Genomic DNA, 25,089 nt, shown 5'->3' on the forward strand with positions numbered 1-25,089 from the left:
GTCAGGCACTAGTTAAAGCTGGTACTCAGGTTTTTAAAAAAAAACTTCCTCCGGTTACTCATTTTTCTTGGAATTTCAGTATCCATTAACTAGATTTGGAGGTAAGCACATATTCTAGTTACAACCCCAGGCAAAAGACTATCCTCTTTGAACCCCTCCCTCCTAGGTGGGGTTAAAAAAAAAGAAAAAAGGCCTGTTAAATTGCTAACTTCATGAAAGAAAAGATCAAATCAAGGAAATAAAGCACTGATGAGAACTAGTCAAAACAGGGGCAGCTTGATGGTACAATAGATAAAGGAAGACCTGACTTCAAATCTGGCTTCAGACACTTACTAGTTGTGTGACCCTGGGCAAGTCACTTAACCCTGATTGCCTTAAAAAAAAAAAACAAAAAAAAAACAAAAAACCTGTTAAGATCTCTAAATCAAATCATTCCCGTTCCCTTACCACACTCAAGATCTTTCACTTGGATCCTCCTATCTAGCCCATGACTTCATGTTCCTAGACTAGCCAAACCATCAACAAGAAATGCTTAGTTTTTATTATACCCTGGGGATGGGGATTATTTTACCCCAGCCTGCTCTGAAATAGTTACTACTGTCTTTGGGGCATAACTTCAATAATCTTTACAGAGGGAAAACAGCCAAGGAAAACCAAACAATCCCCATGTTTGCCTTCAGCATGTCCCCAGCTATCTTAAGACAGACAGGAAACCCAACTTCTACTTCCTAAAACCTATAGCTCAAGCATACTGAGGTCCCTTTTCATTTCTCCATCCTTACTTCACCCAAAAATCTCTCCTTCAGATATTAATCATCTCCCACTCACCCCTAGGTATCAATTTCATCTTGAGGAACAGGTAGAGAAAAGAGAAGGTAGGCAGGAAGGTAGGCATTGTTCCTTCCCAACCCTATCCCCCCCAAAAAAGAAAAAAAAAATAGAAAAAAACAAATAATTTATTTATATAAAATTAACAAAAACCAGCTGGACTGCAAATTACTTCTTTTCCTGAATGGACATCTGGGCAACAGCCTTCTGTGCTTCATCTGCAGCTGAAAGAAAAAGATTTGATCCTGTGACTAGAAGGTCATGACTCTTCATTTCTCTAGGGTGTTGTACATACCTTTACATGCATATATCTAGGGTTGTGTAAGTAGTTCAATTAAAGCATTTCTTCACCCTTGTACCTTTGTCCAAATCCCCATATCCCTTATGTTTGCAAGTAGGTGGTTCTTTTCTTAGTCAATTTATTAGTAAGCAACATATGCTGACTTAGCAACATCTTCCACTGTTTTCTGACTCCTACTCTAATTGCTTATATGGCCGGTATAATGGATAGGGCCCTGGGACTTGGCTTTAGAAAAGCCTGAATTAAATCTTGTTCAGACGCTAGAAAGAGTAACCTGGGAGTCACTTAAACATTCCTCAGCCTTAGTTTCATCATCTGTAAAATGGGCAGGCTTGCAAAACTTAAAAAATTTATAATTCCCATGGCTTCAAATATATGAAGATGACTTCCAAATCTCTTATGTCCATCCCTGGATTTCCATGTTATCTTACTCCCAAAAATCTGCTAAATGTCTCCCACCTTTGTTTAGCCAGCATCTCAAACTCAAAATTCAAAACTCCTGGAGTAAGGGAAGTAACATCCACCAACTGTACCCTCCTATTCCAAAAAAGGAAGGAAAAGCTAATATGAAATCCTAAATGAATCCCAATTCCACCACTTTTCTTCTCCCTGCCCCAAGATTTTAGCAAATCATCGGATCTCTCCAGACTTTCTTAGGAAGGGACATCATTCTTACTGGCCTTCTTGATTGCTAAGTCCTCCAAAATCACCCTATAATACACCTGGGGCTCAATCAAATAATTCAACACCACTTCTCTAAAGCTTTCAGTGGCTTATCAGCACTTTCTATTCATTTACAACAGTTCACCTGAACCTCACTTGAAGACACTTCCCTCTACTATGTATATATAGAACCATAAAAATCCTAGTTCTAACCTAGAAGTTGCCTTAGAAATCCATCTGCCCCCTCATCTCAGAAGAGGAAGTTAACAACTGCAGGTTTACAAAGCAAATATAAATGTGAGAGAAAGATGTTCAGTCATTTTTTTAGTTCAAACTCTGTGGCCCTATTTGGGGTTTTCTTGGTGGAGACAGTGGTTTACCATTTCCTTCTCCAGCCCAGTTTACAGATGAGGAAACTGAGGCAAACAGGATTAAGTGATTTGTCCAGGGTTACTCAGCTAGTAATTGTCCCAGGCTGGATTTGAACTCAGGAAGATGACAGTTACTCATTCCACTGAGTTTGTGTGTGTGTGTACATATCTATGTAAACATGTACATATTGCATATAAACATGTACACAATATATTTCTGCACATAGGCACACATTTTATCTCACTTGAAAAGACTAGCCCAAGATCACAAGCAACTCAAGGCAGAGAGCCAGGATATGAATTGAAGGGCCAATGACTCCTCTAATTTTCTATTTTCTTTATCCCCAAGGCCAAGCAAGAGGCCACCAAGAAACCATCTCCTGAATTAGGGCAAAAACAAGCCATTTATTGAATTCCCGCCGGGCCTGCCATGGGGAAGCATCTGTCCTTTCCAGGAGCGGGCACGCGGGCAGGCACCCAGCCCACTTACCCTCGGAGGGGGAGGCTGGTGGGTACCACCTGATGATGCATTCCACCAGCTCTTTGGCTCTGAGTCTGCAGTGGCTGCTCCCGAACACTTGCACCTCTGCCTTTTCGGGCTTTTCACCGTCCTCCTCTTGAGCGAACAGATCTATTTTAATCTGAGCTCCCGAAAGGGTCTCCATGGCTCGAATCCTCGATCCCTTCATCCCTGAGTGGGTCAACAAGCGCCAGTTAAGCTCCTACTACGCGTCAGGCCTGGGCTGGGCACTAAGGACTCAGGGAGAGGAGACCACCCCCCACCACCACCACCACGGGCCACAAGTACAGCCACGAAGGAGCGGGACGGGACGGGAGGGTTCTCCAAGGGGCCCTGGGGGCGGGGAGGGGCCGAGCGCCCCCGGCTGCGAGCGCCGGGAAGCGGCCACGTGGGCAGCGAGGAGCGCGGCCTCGGGGCTCTCCGGCGCCGGGGCTGGGCCGGGGCGTGGGGAGCAGACCACCCCCCAGCCAGCCGCGGAGGTGCGGGACGGGCCCGGCAGCGCACTCACCTATGAGGGCCCCCACGAGCCGAGCCTCCACCAGGAAGCGCAGGGGGCCTTTCTCTTGGGGTCTGGGTCTGGGTCTCCGAGGACGGGACTGGCTGTAGTCGTCCCGAACAAGCGGGTGGCTCATGGTGCCGTCGCGAGGCAGGTGAGGCAGGCCAGCGGCGGAGCAGAGACGCGGCTTCAAGGAGCTCAAGTCCAATTTCAAAGGCACAGGTAAGAGGCCCGCCCCTTCGCGGACCGCCCGGCATTGGCCCGAGCCGATTCGGAATCGGCCAATCGCTTCTCGCTTCAGCCTCTGGGGGCGGAGCTTCTCCTCCCCCACCCCCACCCCATCGCCCCCACCCCCATCAGGCTTGGGAATCCAGCTTTCTCCACCCCATGCCACTGAGAAGGATATTCATTCATTCCTCTTTAAACAAATATTTGCCTTTAGTTTCACCGATTTGATTGTGCACCAAAGAGGGAAATGATGGGAGGAGAAGGGGAGAAAGATGCTTAATTTTTATATCCATTAAATTATTGAGCTGTTAAATTGTTACTAATTAATATTAAATTAGTATAATAATAGCTGGCACGTACATAGCGCTTTTGCATAGGTTTTCTCTACAGCTATAGCTAGTAAGCTGAAAGTTTGCAGAAACGCTGAATATATCTTCTCGTCTGTTCCTCCCCAAAACCCCCTGAGGTTCTGCGGTTTCAGTCGTGACCCCCTTTGGGGGTTTTCTTGATATAGATACTAGAATGGTTGGCCATGTCCCCCTTCTCCTCCTTTTACAGACGAGGAAACTGAGGCAAACGGTGACAGTGACTTGTCCAGGGTCACACAGCTAAGTAAGTGCCTGAGGCCAGACTGCCACTCAGGAGGACAGGCCCAAGCTCTCTGTTCCGTGCGCCCCCTAGCCTCCGTGTGGCAGAACTGCAGAGGAGTGACAGGTAGAAGCGGGTGGGCTGATGGGCTCCGCAGGCGCTCGTTGAGCCTGTTAGGTAGCAGGCACCTGAAGAAGAGGACACGGATAATATATATGATACAAGTACATATGAAACATGTGTGTATATAAAATACACATATAGAAAGTGTGGGTGCATTAAAATATATGTGTGCTTTATACATGTATAAGTATATTAAAATGTATGGATATGTACATGCATGTACACACATACACGTGTATGAAGATCACCTAGTCCAACTCCACCATTTTACAGATGGGAAAACAGAAAAATGGCTTGCCAAGGTCACAAGCCACAAGTGGGGTTCCAAGGGCTTTCCTCTGATTCCAGAGGCAGCCTTTCTTCCACTGGCCAAGGCTGTAACATAAACACAGAGTTTTTTGTTGTTTTTCTGGAGGGATGGGAAACACTACCAACTCTAGGAATCAGGAAGGCCTTCCGGCGGAAATTGGTTTGGGAACTGAGGTCGGTTGGGGTTCCAAGAAACTGAAAGGAGGAGAGTGTTCAAGTAAGGAAGGAGGGAGAGAATCGCCCTGTAAGAAGATAGGAAGGCAGGAGATTACTGGGACATAGAGTGTGGGCTTATCTCCAATGTATCCTGTAGATATCTTGTTTGTAAAGCAGTTGTTTGCATGTTGTCTGTCCCATTAGACTGTGAGACCTTTAAGCAGAGATTTTTACCTCCCTTCTTTGTATCTTAGAGCAGTGCCTGGCACACACTAGGGATTTAATAAATACTTGCTTGACAGACTACGAGTAAAATCAGACTTGAAAAATGCCTCTCCTCCCAAAAAAGCCAAAACTAGGTCCCTGCCCTCAAGGTGCTTATAATCTAGTAGGACAAGATAATACCAATCTAAGTATGTGTAAAATAGATACAAGACCCCTCCCCACTTCTTTTGCAGAGTTGGGAGCTGTAAGCATGGAAAAACCACATGTGATGTCAGACTTCAGTACGCTGGTTAATTTTGACAAACTTTTTCCTCTTCACCTATTTTTTTATTTTTGTTTAGGTAGGAGAAGTGGGGAAGCGTTCACTAGGAAATATAGTTGATGTAAAAAACAAGAATAGTATAGTGATGTCATTTTGAAAAAAAATGAAAAACAAAACAGTAAGTGAAAGCCATAAACTGAAACTGTGAAAGGTGGAAGCACGGACATGATGACCTGTTAAAAAAACAAAATTCAGACACTGAGTCATAATTTAGATACTATAATCAATGAAAGTCATAACATGGACACAGTAACAAGTTTATGACCTGCACATGATCAATACACAAACCTGTGTTTTACCCAGTAACACTGGCTTAACACCCAAGCTCATTACTAAGCAGAAATTCAAAATATCCGCTAATCGGTAGCAATGTACTGTATCTTTCTTCCTCCCTTTGTTTTCTATATGTATTACTGGACTTTCCTGGGTCTCTAAGCAGGGACTGAACTACTATTGAGGCTATGTCTGGGAGCCACTCCAGACTGCCCCTTTTATGTAAGTAATTCTATTGATTGAACTACTCTGTATAACCAGTGTGGATCTCCCAGCCTCTCTCTGATACCAGATTAGCTCCTTTGATTGGGGAAGCCAAGAATATCCCAGTGCACAGGGATATCAGCTTTGGGAAGGTACAGAGTTCCCCAAACAGGGGAATTCCAGATCCTACAAAAGAACAATAACCAACTATATAGAGAGATGAGTTAGAAGACTTATTGTAATAGTCCTGGCAAGAGTTGAGGTCAGTCACCCTAGTCAGTGAGTTTTAATGACTCCCTATTATCCCAGGTGTCAATTATAATCTCCTCTGTTTAGCATTTAAAACTCTTTATAATCTGGTGCAGTTCTACTTTCCTAGAGGTTTATGGGGTGTTCAGGGAGGAATAGCACCTCTGGTGTGAGGGCATGTAGAGCCCTTTTCAGGGCTGCTCATCCACTTTGGTGTCTACCTTCACCCAACTCTCATCTCTGGCTCTAAGAGGCTGTGGAGTGGGCACACCCAAGTAAGACATTTGAACAAATGGGCTAAACCACGTTGAGGGTCCTCAAACCTGTTGGTGAGTTAGGAGAATGTCTACCCCTAGCCTGTGAAAACTTCCCCAGGAAGTAGGGAAAATGCACTGATTGGAGGGGGAGAGTGAGAAAATGTTTCACTAAGGAAAAATCCTCTGAGTTCAATTCAATTTAATTCAACAAGATTTTATTTAGTATTTGGGAGTCTACCCCAAGCATGTGAAGACTTCCCCTGTTAGAATGGGCCAAGGAGAACGATTTGCTCCAGCATTCAGGAAGGTGACTCAAGCAAGCATTATGGAGAGCTTAGAGCTTGGTCAGACATATGGAAGACACCAAGGTCACCCACTGCATCCCAGACCATTGCCAATTGTCCTGACTTTTGTAGAGGACTTCAATGACTGAGCTATGCTGATGATATTGTTAAACTCTGCCCCACTTAAATCCAATTCATGAGCAAGTCAAGACATCTCTAGTGATGTCATTGGCCCTATTTGAAAACAATGAACAATAGTAGTCTTCTCACATTTTACTCCCCTCAATATACTCTACTATGACCTACTTGCAGTTGCTTGAACATGATACATCACTTTCCATATTTACACTGGCAGCTCCCCATACTTGGTATGCTCTGTCCTTTCACTCTCTTAGTTTCCCTTCCTTACTTCAAGACTCAACTGAAATTTCATTTTCTATAGGAAGGCCTTTCCTGTTCCCCCTCAGGTGCTATCTTGCCTTCTCAGATTGCCTTTAATCGACTATGAATATGTTTTGTGTGAGCCTTTTTTTTTAATGTTGTCTCTCCCGTTAGAATGTACACTCCCTGAGAGTAAGAACTGTTTTTGCCTTCCTTTGCTTAGCACAGTTCTTTACATATGTTGTTGTTGTTCAGTCATTTTAGTCATGTCTGATTCTTCACGACCCTATCTGAGGTTTTCCTGGCACAGATACCATAGTGGTTTGCCACAAACAGGGTTAAGTGACTTGCAACGGTCACCCAGCTAGTAAGTATCTGAGGCCAGATTTGAACTTGGGAAGATAAGTATTTCTGACTCCTGAAGTATTTCTGACTCAGTGTTGTTATCGTCACCATCAGTATAATTAGGCAACTCATCTGAGACTTAAAGTCTTAGAAATTCCCCTGAGCTCATTAACTCATCATAGACACCGATCCACTCAGAATGTTTGTCTTTTTCTACTTCCAACAGGTTAGAAGCTGAAGAAACTTATGGTCAGCATTGGAATCTTCTCCATGTTCCACAATATTTTGGCCACATGCATAATCACCAAATAGTCACACTAAGAATCTCAACTTGGATTATCAGAATGTGCCGCAACAAAGCGCAAATGTAGGATGAAGAAGCAATCTGAAGCCAACACCAGCATGACATTCCATCCAAGGTGTGGAGATCTTTGTGGTCACCATGTGTTGGGGGATCATTACTGGCTTACAGGTTCAGGCTTCCAAAACCCAGGTCAACAGCTGGCTGGTTCCTGAAGAAGATGAAATCTGCCAGCATGATCCATATGATCTACGAAAAAAACCCAGTATCTCCAAAGCCAACAACACATGAAAGTTGAATATGTTGGAGAAGAAAGAGGGAGATGTACCTGAAGAAAGCTGTTTCCTCCTGAATGACCTATTCAGCACCATAGGAGCAATGGGTAAAGGTACCTAATGAAGGAGAAGGAAAGAGAGAAAAAGTTTCATTTTATTTTCCTTTATTTTACTCTGTTTTCTTTCTTCTTTCCTTCCAAAGAAAAACTGCCACCCTCAAATTCAGGATGTTGTTGAGAAGTAGAAATTCAGAAGTGGGCTTTCATAGGGGAAAGACAACTTCTGGACTTAGCAAGGAGCCCAATTCTAGAATGTCCATCCCTTGCTCCTCAATCTTACTTCTATATGAAAAAGTAATCATTTTCAGAGGCCCTATCACACTCAGGTCACACTGTGTGAGAAAGTAACTTCTATGCCAACTAAAATGAAGAAATCCTCACAATCTAATGGATTTGGAGAAATTAAAAATAAACCAGGATGCAGTCCTCCCAAATGTTCTTTCTTTTTGTTTAATAAATTCTATTTTTAATTAACAATAATTTATTTTCCATCCTCTCCCACCCCCAAAAATACTCCCACTGGAAGAAAAAAAGAAAACAAAACCCTTGTAACAAATATGCACAGCCAAGCAAAGCAAATTCCCACATTGGCTATGTCCAAAAAATGTATATCTTATTCTGAATATTATTCCGCATCTCTTAGGAGGTAGATGGTATTTTTCATTATCCATCCTCTGGAATCACATTTGATCAGATTTCTTAAGTCTTTCAAAGTTGCTTGGTTTTATAATGTTATCTTTATTATATAAATTGTTCTGGCTCTTCTCACTTCACTATATATCATCAGTTCATAGAAATCTTTCTAGGTTTCTTTGAAATCATCCCCTTCATTATATCTTATAACACAATTATATTCTATGTACCATAACTTGTTCAGCCATTCCTCAATTGATGGGGATTCCCTTAGTTTCCAATTCTTTGTTCCAACAAAAAGATCTGCTATAAGTATTTTAACACATATGGGTCCTTTTTGTCTGTTTTTAATCTCTTTGGAGACAAGCTAGTGGAAGTATTTGGATCAAAGGGTGTATACAATTTAGTAGGTTTTGGAGCACAGTTTCAAATTGCAAATCTTTTTGTGGGGACAAATAATTGGAAGCTGAAGGGACACCCATCAATTGAGAAATGGCTGAACAAGTTATGGCATATGAATGTGAAGGAATATTACTGTGTTGAATGGTATGGCACTGAATAAGTAAATTTTGTAGTATTGTCATTTATTATATTAGCTAAGCCTACCTATGAGCAATTAATGTTTCTCCAACTATTCAAATCTTTCTTTACTTGCATAAAATACTTTGTAATTGTATTCATATAGTTGTTCTGTGTGTCTCCACAGGTACACTCCAAGTATAGGATACTGTCTGTAGTTATTTTAAATGGATTTTCTAATTCTGTCTTCCTGTTCTAAGTAAATCATCATCTCATATGCAAGATGTGATAGTTTTATTTCCTCTTTATCTGTGTTTATTCCTATAATTTATTTTTCTTGACTTATTGATAGAACTAGCATTTCTAGTGTATATCTATCTAATATATCTAGTACACTGAATAGTAATGGTGATAACGGATATCCTTGCTTCACTCTTTATCCTATTGGAAAGGCTTCTAGCTGGTCACTGTTACGAATAATTCTGGCTCTTGATTCTAGATAGGCATTACTTAACGTTTTAAGGAAAGCACTATTTATTCCTATATTTTCTAGTGTTTTTAAGAGGAATTGGTGTTGTGTCAAAAAAATTTTCTGCATCCATTGAAATAATTCTGTCATTTTTGCTGGTTTTGTTATTAACATGCTTAGAGTCCTCCTAATAGTGAATCAATTCAGCATTCCTAGTATAAATCCAGTCTGGTTACATAGTGTGTGATCTTTGTGATATATGCTGTAATGTCCTTGGTAGTATTTTAATTAAACTTTTTGCTTCAATACTCATTAGGGAAATCAATCTATAGTTTTATTTCTCAGTTTTGACTCTGACTGATTTAGGTATCCAGATCATATTTGTGTCATAGGAAGAATGTGGTAGGACCCCTTCTTTACTTATTTTTTGCAAACAGTTTGTGGAGTGTTAGAATTAATTATTTTTTAAATGTTTGATAAAATTCCCTTGTAAATACATTTGATCCTGAGATTTTTTTTCCTTGGGGAGTTCATTTATAATTATTCAATTTCTTTTTCTAAAATAGGATTAAGTATTCTGTTTACTGTTTTGTTAATGTGAGCAATTTTATATATGTTTTTAACAAATATTCATCCATGTCATTTAAATTATCAATTTTATTGGCACGTAGTTGGGCAAAATCATTCCTAGGAAATACTTTTATTTCTTCTTCTGTGGTTTTGTACTCACCTTATTCATTTGTTTATACTGAAATTTGGTTTTCTTCTTTTTCTATCAAATTAACTAATAACTTGTCTATTTTATTGTGGCATTTTTTTCCTTCAAAAAACTAGCTCCTGGTTTTATTCATTAGTTATATATGTACATTTTACTTTTAATTGTATTAATCACTTCTTTGATTTTCAGGATTTCAATTTGGGTATTGAATTGAAAATTTTTAATTTATTGTTTTTCTAAGGTTTTTTTTAGTTGTATGCCCAATTCATTGATCTACTCTTTCTCTCTTTTATTGATGTAAGCAATTAGAAATATACATTTTGCCCTAAGTCTTGCTTTGGCTATATCTCACAAATTCATGGTATGCTGTCTTACTGCTGTCATACTCATCTTTGATGAAATTTATTGATTATTTCTATGATTTGTTCTTTGCCTACCTCTTCTTTAGGATTAAGGTATTTGGTTTTCCATTCATTTTTAACCTTTGTTTCAAGGGCCCTTTATTGAATGTGATTTTTATTGTATTTTAGTAAAAAAAAAAAAGATTCACATAATATTTTTGCATTCTACATTTGTTTGTTAGGTTTTTGTGAAGGTGTCATAAAAACCTTAAAAATAGGTATACTCCTTTCTGTTCTCATTTAATATTTTCCAGACATCTATCATATCTAACTTTTCTAAATTCTATTCTTCTCCTTAATTTTTTCTTGTTCATTTTATTATTAGATTTATCTAAGTCTCAGAGAGTAAATTGAGGTCCCTCACCATTACAGTTTTACTGTCTATTTCATCCTGTTACTCATTTCACTTTTCCTTTAAGAATTTAGATGCTATACAATTTGGTACGTTTATGTTGAGTACTGACACAAATTCACTGTGCATAGTACCTTTTAGAAAAATGTAGTTTCCCCAATTATTTCTTTTAAGGTATATATTTTTACTTTTGCTTTGTCTGAGATCATCATCACCACCTTGCCTTTTTTGCTTCAGCTAAAGCAGAATAGATTCTATTCTGGTTCCTTATTTTAACTCTGTTTCTCTGTGTTTCTTATAAACAATATGTTTTTGGATTCTGGTTTCTAATCCATTCTGCTGTCTGTCCCCACTTTATTACTTCTCTTCAGTCTCTCACTGTCTGCTAGCTTCTTCCCTCCTGCCTATAAACATGTTCATTTCTCCTCTATCCTGAAAAAAAATACCCTCACTTGATTCTTCCTCCCCCACTAACTGTCATACTATTTATTATCTTTTGTGTCTTTAATGGCTAAACTCCTTGAAAAGGCTGTCTAAAATAGGTGCCTCCAGCTTCCTCTCCTCTCACTCTCTTCTTAGCTCCTTAAAATCTGGCTTGTACTCTCATCTTTCCACTGAAATCCCGTAGCTTCTCAGTATTCATTCTTTTCAACATCTCTACCTTCTTTAACACTGTGGATTATCCTCTTCATCTGGATACTCTTTTCTCTCTAGACTTTTAGGACTCTACTCTCTCCTGATTCTCCTTCTCAGTCTCCTTTGCTGAAACCTTATTTATCCAGATCACTGCATCTAACTGTAGGTGTCACACAGGCTTCTTTTCTGGACCTTTTTCTCTTCTCCTTCTATACTACATCACTTAATGATCTCATCACCTCACAGGGATGTAATTGCTAGCTCTGTACTGACAGCACCGACAGTGACTATGAATATGCCAGCATAGTTCTGAATCACAAAATATAACAGACTCTTCATATAGAAGACAGAAGAAAAACATTTATTGAGAATGCCAGAAAGTCAGATCCCAACACCAGAGAGTCAAATCCATCATAGTAACCAAGAAGTCAATACGCATTAGCACTGCAGGGGACAAAGCCATTCCCAAGCTTCTCCTCCCACCCCCCTTCCCACAAGCAAACACTCACAAGAGCTCTTTCTGCCTGCCTGCAACCTCTCTCCTTTACCCCTAACTGCTCTCACCAATTTCCTCCCAGTTCTGCTCCCCCATTCCTGTTCCACCCATTCAGCAAGCTCCTCTCACCGAATGTGACTTAGGCTTCCGTGTGATTTAAGCAAGTCATATGGGCCCATTAATGAATGGGAAAGACCTTCACATTTAAATTCCCATTATATCTACCTATCCAGCCCCAGCCTATTTATCAATTTTGATCCCATATCTCCAACTGCCTTTCAGGTACCTCAGAGTGGATGTTGACATCTTAAATTCCACATGTCCAAAAATAAACTCATTATTTTTCCCAATAAACTCTTTTCCCTTCCTCCTCCTCCTCCTCTCCTTATTACTGTCAAGGCCAATATCATTTAGTCCCTCATATTCTACATGTAGATGTCATCCTTAGCTCCTGATTGCCTCTCACCACCTCTATCCAATATGTGGTCAAGGCCTGTTGATTTCACCATTGCAACATCTCTGTCCCGATACTGCCACGACCCTGGTGTTGGCCTTCATCACATTTTTATTAAACTATTGCAAAACCTGTTGATGAGACTCTATGACTCAAGTCATGTGTTCCAATTCCTGTTCTAGGGTTTTTATTAAAGCACAGATAGTGAAATGGACGGACCAAGACAAGCACAGGTAAGAGTCAATTGAGAATTTGGGAGCGTCTTTATTAGCCGGCGGCTGTCCTCAGAGGAGGCAGCCCCGAACAAAGGTGTGTGTGCCTTTTAAGCATCTTAGCACTTCCCAGTACAGCCTTGCAGTTCCAATAGCACACATTTTTCACAGAACAGTTTTGACAGGGGTTCCTAGGTGCTGTTAAGCAAGGGGGCACAACAGAGAGTGGCTGCTAGGCGAAGGGGCACAACAGAAAGAGGCTACTAGGCCCAACCCTGCCTAGAAACTCAACAGACATTTCTCAACCCTGGGGCTGGGGTGGGGAGGGGGAACAACGTCCACTTCAGATAGATCTAATCATATCATCTCTCTGTTCAATAAACTCCATTGGCTCCCTATAGTCTCCAGAATCAAATAAAAAAAATCTTCTATTTGGCTTTCAAAGCCCTTCAGAACATAGCCCCCTCCTACTTTTACACTCTTCTTACATCTCGACCCCCGCCATGTACTCTTCATCCAGTGGCTCTGGCTTCCTGACTGTTCCACAAACAAAATACTACTTCTCCAAACATTTTCTATGACTCTCCCCCAGGCCTGAAATACTCACCTTCCTCTTCTCCAACTACTGACTTCCCTAGATTCCTTTAAGTCCTAACTAAAATCCATTCTTTTACTAGAAGCCTACCCCAAGCCCTCTGAACTCTAATGCCTTGCCTCTGTTAATTACTCTGTATCCTGTATATTGACTGCTTGTATATATTTTCACATTGTCTCTTCTATTACATTGTAAGCTCCTAGAGGGTTTGGACTGTCTTCTGCCTCTTTTTGCATCCCTAAGGCTTAGTACAGTGCATGTCTATTAAGTAGGCACTTAATAAAATGTTGATTAATTGATTGATTGATTGATTTAATTTCATGCTATTGGGGGGGGGGATGGGGAAGAGATTGAGGTGGAAGGAGAGGATGAGGGTCTGAGCTTATATGCTTTGTTTTGTCAGAAAATGGATGTGGTGATAGCATTACAATCCTTCTTCTCCCTCAGGGAATTTTCAGCTTCATGGATAGGCCATTTGCAAGGGCCCACTTCTTTGTCAGATCTTCATCTTTATTGATGACCACACTTAATACTTCCCATCTCAAGTGTGTATTTCATTTTAAACCAGTTAGATTTGCTCTCTGCAGTACAAATTCCATTTTTCCCTAATAAGAGGCAAGCTTCTAGAGCTATTGACTAATTTTTGTCTTTGTATCTCTAGCACGAAAAATGGTGCCTTGCATTAGCAAGTAGTAAATTGCTGTCCTTCAGTTTGAAGAGGACCAGTGCCAGCATGAGGTGATGTCTTGACTCCTCCTTGCACTGGAATTCAGTGAAGCAGAATTGCACAAAGTCATTACCTCACTCTCCCAGAGTTATGGAAGTACAGTGACCACACAAAAGTAAGGACAATTGCCAATGGCCCAGGGTTTAGTGGATGGCCTTGGTGTCTTTGATGTCTGACCAAGCTCCAAGTCCTCTACAATGCTTGTTTCACCTACCCCTAGGATGTTTGTTTCACCTACCTTCATGGATGTTGAAACAAATTGTACCCTCTGGGTACAGGTTGCAACTTCCCAACAGAATATAAGCTCTCCAAGGGCAAGGATTTGAATTAATTTCTGTCTTTGCATCCCAGGTAACTAACAATTTTGAACCTTGTAGGCACTTCATAAATGAATATAAAATTAAGGAAGTGCTTCAGCCTGGGGGGAGAGAAAACAAAGGATCTAATCATTAGGTTCAATCACTCTTCAGATGTTCCTTTCCTATTCAGCAAATTGGGCTCCTTTCTACTCCCTATGCTTGTTCTCCTCATCTTGACAAATCAGAAAATCCTAATCTAGTTAACTGTAAAGAAAAGGGTGAATGAAGATAGGATGATGAGAGAGAAATGGCCAAAGACCAAGAGAATGGTGAGAGTGAATGGAGTTGAAGTGTGATTTCAGCTGTGAAGGTACTGGATGATTTCAGTGGGTCTAGCAAGTGGCAGAGGGCAGAGGGCAGAGGGGAAGGATTCTTGCTCCGACCTTTCAAGAGGAAGCACATTCCAAAAATTCAAAACTCTTGCCATACCTGCATGATGCTGCAAGCATGAGTGACCTTCAGGAAGAAGCAGGATTGACTGAGCAAAGCTTCAGCCGCCCCCACCAAGCACCAGCATCCAGAAAGCCCATGGCAGAGGCAGAGACCTGCAAGGCCGAGGCTGTGGTTGAGGCAGAAGCAGAAGCAGAAGCAGAAGCCACAGAGGCAGATGAAGAAGCATTCGAGGCAGAGAAAGAAACCAAAGCCTTTGAAGCCAGTGCCTTCGAGGCCTGAGCCACAGCAGGGGTCTGCAGTGGGATGGGGGGTCGACCGAAGTGGGGGTCCTCAGGGCCAGAGCCTACTGACCTGCCACCTATGGACCTAGAGCCTACCAAGCTGGAGTTTACGGGGCAGAAGCCTAAGGGCCTGACGACTTTGACCTTGAAGCGGAACTCTTATTGGTGAGTGATCCCCTGGCAGAGCCCTTCCTCAGCCACCTACCTCTTTGCAGCCTTTTGAGGTATTAGCCCTTCCCTGTCCTGTGGCCATCCTCCCCAAAGTTCAAGGTTCAGATTGGCCCCTTGTGTTTCTCCAACAGGCTTACAACCTAAGTAGTTTAGGACATCTTCAAGCTTAGGACTCCCTCATCCCCAAATCCTTCACCTCCCCCAGGACACCCAATGCTACTGCCTTCACTCCCTCTGCCAAGTTCTATGAGGGTCTTCAGGAGGACCCCTTCCTCTTTCCATCCTCTCCCTCAAGGGGATTTACTCTTGTCACCCCCTGACACTAGGATCCTTTGTCTCACTGTCCCTCCATTTTCTTTATACAGGTCCTAAGGGCCCTAAATTACTTTTGATGGAATTAAATGCCTTCTTAGAGATGGATGAACTATCCTGCTGATAAATGCTGTGGAGTTCTGGGTTTTTCACTTAGCAGCCTCTGGATTTCCCCATCAAACCAGTCTTGGTGTTTTTTCGAGTGTTTTGACCCAGATGAGAAAATGAAGCACTATACACCAAATCTCTGAAAGCCGTCCCCTCCTTTTCAGCTCCACTGTTGCCAGCTGTGTTTTGGCTCAACCTTCCCTCAAAGTTAGCAACAAACTGACAGAGAAGAGCTCTAATTTACTGACAGTTCTGGTAGTCATTTTGCCTTGGGGTCACAGCTTTTGTTGAATGCCCATATTTAGTTTGGAGAGGCTGTCTGTGCCAGCACTGGTCCTCTTCAAAATGGACTTTGTACTGCAGAGAGTAAATCTAATCAGTCCAGCACTCTGCACCACACATTGCCTGGTCACTCACATCCTGTCTGTCTTTTCTTATAATCACATAATCCATTAAATTCCAATGTTTGCTATGAGGGTACATCCACAAAGTTTTATTGTTTTTAGGTAAACTGAGACAATACTGATGATGAGAAGGTAATGAAATCAACATCCTCAGTAGTAAGTGACCACTGCTGTAGCTCTTTCCAACTCTGTTTCTCCCTAAGACTTAAGTCTTGAATGTTGTGGATAAATTCACTTACCTTGGGAATAGTACTTTCCAGGGATATACACATTGATAATGAGGTTGGCAGTACTCATTACCAGAGCTAGCTCAGACACTCTGGCTCAGAAGGAAGTGCTGACCTCATTTTAGTCCTCTTCAAGAATGGAAAGACAACAAAAACAAAAGAGCTGTACAATAAAGGCAAGTAGCCGCTCACACACATTTGCAGAAACATTAGAGCAGAAGGAAATCAACATTCTATTTACATCTATGGAACGTACAAAGCCTTCAGAAGAGATGGAGATGTGGTGGAACATGTGCTGCATTCGTACTAGCCAGCACACAAAGGACTTAATCTGAGCCATGCCCAGACAAATGAAGGACTTGTCAGATTTTTCTGAGTTCCACCATCCCAGTAAAGCCTTTCTCTGCTAGTCCTTTTTCAATTTTAAGAAATATCTCTTAATGACCTATGGTCAGCTGAGTACTACTGGGCATGAAAAAATGGACTTCTCAAAGACTGCTCCCAGTCGATGTCATTACCAACCTTCATCTCAGAGGACTAGCAGTGAAGAATATCGCCTACCTTCTGATAAAGATGTTGGACTAAATTAGACATTTTGGACCAAGAAACCAAAGTGGGCAATATTGCCCAATTAGATATGTTGGTTTTCAGGGATTGGTAGGAAGGGGAAAATGAGTGAGAGAAGGGAATGTTGTTCATTGATTAAATAAAATCAGGGAGGAGCCAAGATGGCGGAGTAGAAAGATACACATATGCTAGCTCCAAACCCACAGCCCATAAAATACCTGTAAAGAAGAACTCCCAACAAATTCTGGAGCAGCAGAAGCCACAGAACAATGGAGCAAATGAGATTTCTGTTCCAGAAAGACCTGAAAACCTGACATGAAAGGTCTGTCATGCACCAGACCCAGAGCAGAGCCCAGCCCTGCCTTGGCCACGTGGCACCAAGAGGAGTAGATCCAAGCAGGCTTCAGGGACAGAATCTCCAGCAGCCACACAGGTCCCTCCACCCACAGGTGCCAAAAAGTCAGTGAGGGGGTCTTTTTGGCTGACCGAGAGGGGAGCAGGGTGTCCCCATAACTCAGGCCCCCTCAGGAGGCAGCAGCAGTGGAGGCAGCAGCAGACAGGGGCTCCCAAAGCATGCAGGAGCCTGGGTCCATTGTTGAAGGTCTCCCACATAAACCCCCTGAGGGAACTGAGCCCTGAGTGGCAGCCCTGCCCTGACCTGAGCACCTGAACTTAATCTCACATTGAATAGCAGCTCTGCCCCTGCTGAAAGCCCTGAGGCTAGGAAGCAGCATTTGAATATCAGACCCCAAACACTGGCTGGACACCTCACTGGAGGTGAGGTGGGTGTGAAGAGGAAGCTCAGAAGTCAAGTCACTGGCTGGGAAAATGCCGAGAAAAGGGAAAAAAACATAAGACCATAGAAGGTTACTTTCATGCTGAACAGATATCTCCTCCCTTCCATTCTGATGAGGAAGAACAATGCTTACCATCAGGGAAAGACATAGAAGTCAAGGCTTCTGTATCCCAAACATCCAAAATAAATATTCAATGGGCTCAGGCCATGGAAGAGCTCAAAAAGGATTTTGAAAATCAAATTAGAGAGGTGGAGGAAAAACTGGGAAGAGAAATGAGAGAGATGCAAGAAAAGCATGAGAAGCAGGTCCACACCTTGCTAAAGGTGACCCAAAAAAATGCTGAAGAAAATAACACCTTGAAAAATAGGCTAACTCAATTGGCAAAAGAGGTTCAAAAAGCCAATGAGGAGAAGAATGCTTTCAAAAGCAGAATTAGTCAAATGGAAAAGGAGATTCAAAAGCTCACTGAAGAAAATAGTTCTTTCAAAATTAGAATGGAACAGATGGAGGCTAATGGCTTTATGAGAAACCAAGAAATCACAAAACAAAAACAAAAGAATGAAAAAATGGAAGAGAATGTGAAATATCTCATTGGAAAAACAACTGACCTGGAAAATAGATCCAGGAGAGACAATTTAAAAATTATGGGACTACCTGAAAGCCATGATCAAAAAAGAGCCTAGACATCATCTTTCATGAAATTATCAAGGAAAACTGACCTGAAATTCTAGAACCAGAGGGCAAAATAAGCATTCAAGGAATCCACAGATCACCGCCTGAAAGACATCCAAAAAGAGAAACTCCTAGGAACATTGTGGCCAAATTCCAGAGTTCCCTGGTCAAGGAGAAAATATTGCAAGCAGCTAGAAAGAAACAATTCAAGTATTGTGGAAATACAATCAGGATAACACAAGATCTAGCAGCTTCTACATTAAGGGATCGAAGGGCATGGAATAGGATATTCCAGAAGTCAAAGGAACTAGGACTAAAACCAAGAATCACTTACCCAGCAAAACTGAGTATAATACTTCAGGGGAAAAAATGGTCTTTTCAATGAAATAGAGAACTTTCAAGCATTCTTGATGAAAAGACCAGAGCTAAAAAGAAAATTTGACTTTCAAACACAAGAATAAAGAGAAGCATGAAAAGGTAAACAGCAAAGAGAAGTCATAAGGGACTTACTAAAGTTGAACTGTTTACATTTCTACGTGGAAACACAATATTTGTAACTCTTGAAACTTTTCAGTATCTGGGTAGTTGGTGGGATTACACACACACACACACACATACAGCACAGAGTGAATTGAATAGGATATGGATCATATCTTTAAAAAATGAAATTAAGCGGTGAGAGAGAAATATATTGGGAAGAGAAAGGGAGAAATGGAATGGGGAAAATTATCTCTCATAAAAGAGGCAAGCAAAAGACGTTTTAGTGGAGGCAAAAAGAGGGGAGGTGAGAGAAAAACATGAAGTTTACTCTCATCCCATTCAACTAAAGGAAGGAATAAAATGCACACTCATTTGGGTATGAAAACCTATCTTACAATACAGGGAAGTGGGGGAGAAGGGGATAAGCAGGGTGGGAGGGATGATGGAAGGGAGGGCAATGGGAGGAGGGAGCAATCCGAAGTCAACACTCTTGGGGAGGGACAGGATCCAAAGAGAAAACAAGCAATGGGGGGCAGGATAGGATGGAGGGAAATATAGTTAGTCTTACACAACACAACTATTATGGAAGTCATTTGCAAAACTACACAGATATGGCCTATATTGAATTGCTTGCCTTCCAAAGGGAAGGGGTGGGGAGGGAGGGAGGAAGAGAAGTTGGAAGTCAAAGTTTTAGGAACAACTCTCGAGTACTGTTCTTGCATACAACTAAGAAATAAGAAATACAGGCAATGGGGTATAGAAAGCTATATGGCCCTACAGGACAAAAGAGAAGTTGGGGACAAGGGAAGGGAGGGATGATAGAAGAGAGGGCATATTGGTGATAGGGGCAATTAGAATGCTCAGGGTTTTGGGGTGGGGGAGGGGACAAATGGGGAGACAATTTGAAACCCAAAATTTTGTGAAAATGGATGATAAAAGTTAAATAAATTAATTAATTTTTTAAAAATCTATCAAATTTTATGTTTATCTTATTTTTTCATGATATACATTTCCCAAATAAATCCTTCTCCTTACAGAAAACAGGAAGAAAAATAGTTACAAATGAAGTAACAAATCAAATAGGGCATTACATGCATTCATCCATACCAATCAACTTCTCCCATCCAATCATCAGTCAATCAACACCTAATTACTAAAACTATCTGTGGGTACCTTGTATAATAATCAGGAGCCACTGTGCTGGGTTTGGGGTTTTTTTCCTGAAATAACTCAGCTAGGATCACTTAGCACTTAAGAAGTAGTAAAGTGCCTGACAACATGCTAAGTACTAGAGACATAAAACCAAATATTCTCTGCCCTGTAGAAGCTCACATTTTAATGGGGAAAACAAAAAGTCCATCAATGGGCTTATAAAACATCTATATGGACAATGTGGAAGATTGCCTTAAAGCAAAAGGGGCTTGCATTTCTGTAGCAGTTTCTAAGGTATGGAAATACGAAAAGAGGAAGAGAAATATAGGATAACTGTAATGAGAACATCTAGTGAAGGATTGTTGCTGTTTTGGACTTTTTGTTTTGTTTTAAAGGATCCCAGGAGACTTGGGCATATTCATATTCATCAGACAAAAAACTAGGTAAAGCAACCAGAGTCAACAAACGACAACAGGCAGCCATTATTTACAACAGCATTTTACTTAGGCAAGTGTAGGTTGTCCATGTATTGTCTCTTCCACATTAAATTTCTGTGAGGACAAGTGTTTAGCCTGTCTCCTGCCCAGAACTATTGTAGATTCCAGGAAAGAGTCTAACTAGCACAATAGGGGTGGGGATAGGAACCAGACCTGTGAATTCATAGAAAAGAGGAACCCTCACATGAGGAAACTCCATCTACCACTGCAGGTAAGCAGGTATCTTCTCTGATACTTAAGTGGTGCTCTAAGAATTTGAAGCACTGAAAGGTGAATTACTTCACTCGAGTCACACAGCCTGGATGTGTCAAGAGGAGGGACTTGAACTCAGGTCTTGTTATCTCTGAGGCCAGTTCTCTATCCACTCCTCTAAGTGATTGACAATGGATAGTCTAGTTTCACACCTGATTTTATTAGAAACCATTCTACTTTATGTTCTCAGGTGTTGTTGTTCAGTCATGTGCAACTCTCTGTGACCCTATTTGGGATTTTTGCGGCAGAGATACTGGGATGGTTTGCTATTTCCTTCTTCAGCTCTTTTACAGATGAAGAAACTGAAGCAAACAGGGTTAAGTGACTTGTCCAGGATCACACAACTAGTAAGTGTCTGAGGCCAGATGTGAACTCATGAAGGTAGTCTTCCTGAGTTCAGGCCTAGCACTCTATCCATTTTGCCAGGTGTAAGAGTCGGGGTGGGGACAGTGAGAGTGAAAGTGTGAAGTCATTTGAGGTGAAAAGGGATTGGATGGTTCCAAAGGTATTACCCAATGGCAGGGAGGGGGCTGGACTATGAAGGGGTGGGACTGTTGCTTCAGACCTTTAAAAGAGGTAGTGCGTTCCAAACATGCAGCAAATTCTTGCCATAGCTCCAGGGAACCGTCAATACTCAGAAACATGAGTGACCTCCAGGAAGAGGGGCAATACCAACATGCACGAGGCAGAAGGGCCCCTAGAAGAAGAAGAAGAGCCCCTCAAAGAGGCCGAGGTAGGAGCAGGAGCTGCAGCAGGAGCAGGAACATGCCAGACAGAAGCGGAAGACCACGAAGCAGAAGCCCGAGAGGCAGAAGGCGAAGGTCAAGAGGCAGAAGCCTAGTTCTGAGAATCCAAGGGCACTACTATGTCCCAAGGCAGCACTTTGTCTACTACTGTGTTGGAGGCGAATAGGAGCCCTTATTAGTAAGTGATCCGTTTTCCCTGCCCTGTGCTCATCCTCCCCAAAGATCTCCGAGGTCCCAAGGGGTTCCTTGCGTTTTTCCAGCAGGCAGGCAGAGCCTAAGAAGGTCCCATCACCAACAATAGCATTCAGGTAGGCTCTCCCGACCTGGCCACGCAGTGCTGCTTCGTCTTTATTCTGCTAGGCAATCTCAGGGTCCTTGGGCTGAGTTCTTCCTCCTGTTCCTCCCCTCAGCAGTCTTGCTCTCCGCCCACCCTGAAGCAGGACCCCATACCTCACCCTTGCGTTCTCTTTGCCCAGGTTCTAGGGACTGTTACTGTAAGGGTCATAGAGCAGGTCATTAGCAAGGGGCAGCAAAGCCGAAAGAGGAAATCATCATTCTATCTACATCCATGGAACCTAAGAAGCCTGTGGAAGAGGACAATAGGCAGTGGAATGTGTACTTGGTTGGTAAAAAACCAGCACTCAGATAATAAGGATTTAGCTGATTATAAGGAAGAAAGAATACAGCTGCCCCCAGACCAAGGGCATCTCACATTTTGTCCCTGAGTCCCTCTGTTCCAGTAGAACCTTTCTATTTAAGTATTTTTCGATTTCAAGAAATGTCTCTTAATGACCTACTCTGAGCTGAGGACTACTGGAGATGCAAAGATGGACTTCTCAAAGACTTTGTTCCTGATCGACGCCACGACTAACCTTGATCCCAAAGGACTAGGGGTGAAGAATTGCATGCCTTCTGAGGGAACAGGGGCCGATCAATATGAACAATGAAGCATGTTTTAGGCCATGGTATTTTGCCTACCTGAGGATATTGGTATTAAGGAGTTTGTTCCCTAAAAGGGAGGAAGGGAGGTAGGAGGGAAAACAGTATTATATTCATTGAAAAAAATAAAATGAAATCTATTAAAATATTTTACAGGTATCCAGATTTTTCTTGACTGCATTTCCCAAAGAAATTTCTCTTCTACTTCCTTCCCAGAAAGCTCTCACGTTAACAAAAAACAGAAAAGAGGGAGAAAAACAGTTTAAACCTATATACCAAAAAATTCTGATGTGCAAATTCGCAAAATCATTTATTAAACAATCTATAGGTGATTATTGAAATTTTAGGCCCTCCTTCACACCTGAAATAGCCAGACAACTAATCAATCAACCAATACTGAATCAAATGCAACCAAATAGCAAATCATAAGTAAAATCTAGGAGCCCAAAGGGCTAAGTACTAGGAGTAAAAAAAAAAAAAAGGCAAAAACATTCCTTGCCCTCAAGAAGTTCACCTTTCAATGGGGAAAATAAAAAGTTCATCAATGGGCTTGGAGATGAAAGATTATTTTACAGCATAAGGGTTTTTTTTTTAATTGTGACTTTATCACTACTCATTGACACATTTCCTCTCAGTAGCTGCCCTCTCTTATAACACATAAGTGTAGTCTAACAATACAAACTAACATATTAGTCACCTCTGAAAACACTTCTCCTGCACAGGTAGGACATTTGTCAAAATGGAATAGATTTTTTTTTCCCTCTGCTATAAATTGCATCCTTAATATAAAGACTTTATAGTCATTGCTTCATATACTCCTCTACTACCACAATACCCCATTAAAACCTCCCTTGGAACAACAACAACAACAAAATAATAAACATAGCTACCTAAGAATGCAACGGGCATCTAACGACATTCCCCGAAGTATCCTTCTTCCCCACCCTCACAACTGAGGTTAGCTTGGCACACTGTTCTTCGTAACCAAGATGATCCATTGCATTTTGCCTGACTTCATCTGTTTTTGCACATTGTTTTCATTAATGCTACTGGAATCATTGTATTATTCTCCTGGTTCTGCTTTCTATTGTTTCTGTTTATACAGTGATTTGTTTTATAAGCTTTTTAGCTGTAATTGATGTATTTTGTCTTTTCATCACCCATACTGAATATATCCCTCCCTCCTCTCCTACCCAGAGAGCCATTTCTTAAAACAAAGATTTTTTAGAAAGAGGAAAAGAAAGCAGCTTAGCAAAATAATCAATTTATTATCGCAGTCTAACAGTATATACAATATTCTACATCCATAATTCCCCACATCCGTATTATCTTCCCCAGTACCAGCCTTGGTGATTATAATTACCCAAAATTCAGTTCCTTTTGTTGTTTATTCTTTCCATTTATATCATAATTTTTCTGGTTCTCTTTGTTCTACTCTGTATCAGGTCACATAAGTATTATTTACCAGAAGTCTTCATACCCATCATTACTTTCCACCTGGCCAATTCTAATTTTTAAGGATCTATTTTCTTCAATATTGCATTGAACCTCATTTTCTATCAAGCCATTAATTCTCTTTTCATCATTTTCTTGCATAGCTCTCATTTCTTTTCCCAATTTTCCCTCTACATTCTTATTTGGTTTTTAAAGTTTTTTTCTTTTTTTTTTAATCTCTTTAACTCTTATAGGAATTCTTGTTGGGCTTGTGTCTAATACTCATATAGTTATTTTCTAATTATTTCTTCTGTGTTTATGTATTGAACTTTCTTGTCTCCATAGTAGTTTTTTTTATGGTCATGTTCTTTTTTGTTTCCTCATTTTTTCCAGTCAGCATGCTTCTTCACTTTGGACTTTTGGTTGGTTTTGGGCTCTGCTCACTTCTGCAGGGATATCTGACTTGAGCTTCTATCCTTGTATGTTCTATTGCTTTCACAGCTCAGGCGGAGCCTGCAAGTTTTCAGTGTTTCCAGAGTGGTATGATTCAGGGAGTAGTCTGTTCACTGCCTTGCCCTCCTAGTCTATGCTTAGCAAGTTGCTGGCCCAGGTTTGAGTCTGCTGGTTTATGTGTGGTTGAGTTTCTATAAACTGCTGCTGGACCCAGTCACTGTTGGTCTACCAGAAAGTTCTGCAGGTTCAGAGTAACTGCTGGCTTCCTCTTAGTTTTGCTCTCTTGTCCTGGTTTATTCCACTTCAGACTTATTTGCAGGGTTAAAGGTTAGAACTGAGTCTCCACTCTGCTCATAGACTCAGAATCACACAGTTATGGTTCTAGAATTTGTTCCTTGATCTTTATACAAGTAGGGCTCCCTCAAATTCACTTGTCTCTGCCCCAGAACTGTGACCCAAGTCTGGGTAATAGGCACCCAAGTTTCCAGATGGCACCTGTTACCATTCCCACTGCTAGAAAAGGAATCCTCTAAAATCACAACAAAAGCAGAATACAGAGAATTATCAAAACCCACAATGCAGTTACATGCCACCAAAACTGAACAGCAAAATATATATAGGAAAGTTTTCAAAAATATAAAACACCTAGACTAATAAAAGACCAAACGCTTGTAACTATGTATTTCCTACCTTGGTGTTCAATCCCCTTATGATCTCTGAACATTGGTGTGCTCCTTGTCTCACTGCTCCTGTTCCTGCTCCTGCCCTCAGCTGTGCTGCTGGCCAACCTCTACCCCAGTATCTGAAAACCTGTCTTCCTAAGCTATTCAGGCTTGGAAAAATGACTCACTATGAATTTTTTCTTGGTTTTCTCA

General features: G+C 41.4%; 1 protein-coding gene across 1 annotated transcript; it reads right to left on the reverse strand.

Moving 5' to 3' along the window:
* Positions 1-938: 938 nt before the first annotated feature.
* On the reverse strand, positions 939-14,764 carry DPPA5 (developmental pluripotency associated 5). Its single transcript, XM_072638060.1, has 6 exons — positions 14,759-14,764; positions 7,594-7,673; positions 4,040-4,183; positions 3,192-3,553; positions 2,654-2,854; positions 939-1,052 (listed from the first exon to the last, which is right to left on the reverse strand). Exons 1-6 carry the CDS (start codon positions 14,762-14,764, stop codon positions 997-999), a joined length of 849 nt encoding a protein of 282 aa, XP_072494161.1. The 3' UTR covers positions 939-996.
* Positions 14,765-25,089: the final 10,325 nt, after the last annotated feature.

Source organism: Notamacropus eugenii, chromosome 2 (genome assembly GCF_028372415.1).
Source record: "Notamacropus eugenii isolate mMacEug1 chromosome 2, mMacEug1.pri_v2, whole genome shotgun sequence".
Classification (NCBI taxonomy): domain Eukaryota; kingdom Metazoa; phylum Chordata; class Mammalia; order Diprotodontia; family Macropodidae; genus Notamacropus; species Notamacropus eugenii.

What these genes read in the sequence shown, in the direction of transcription:
- DPPA5 (XM_072638060.1), bottom strand. An exon ending in GGTTTTGGAAGCCTGAACCT is followed by an intron (nt 4,184 to 7,593) that starts GTAAGCCAGTAA and finishes CCTCTTCTTCAG; the next exon opens with GTGCCTGCTACCTAACAGGC. An exon ending in ACCAGCCTCCCCCTCCGAGG is followed by an intron (nt 1,053 to 2,653) that starts GTAAGTGGGCTG and finishes TTTTTCTTTCAG; the next exon opens with CTGCAGATGAAGCACAGAAG.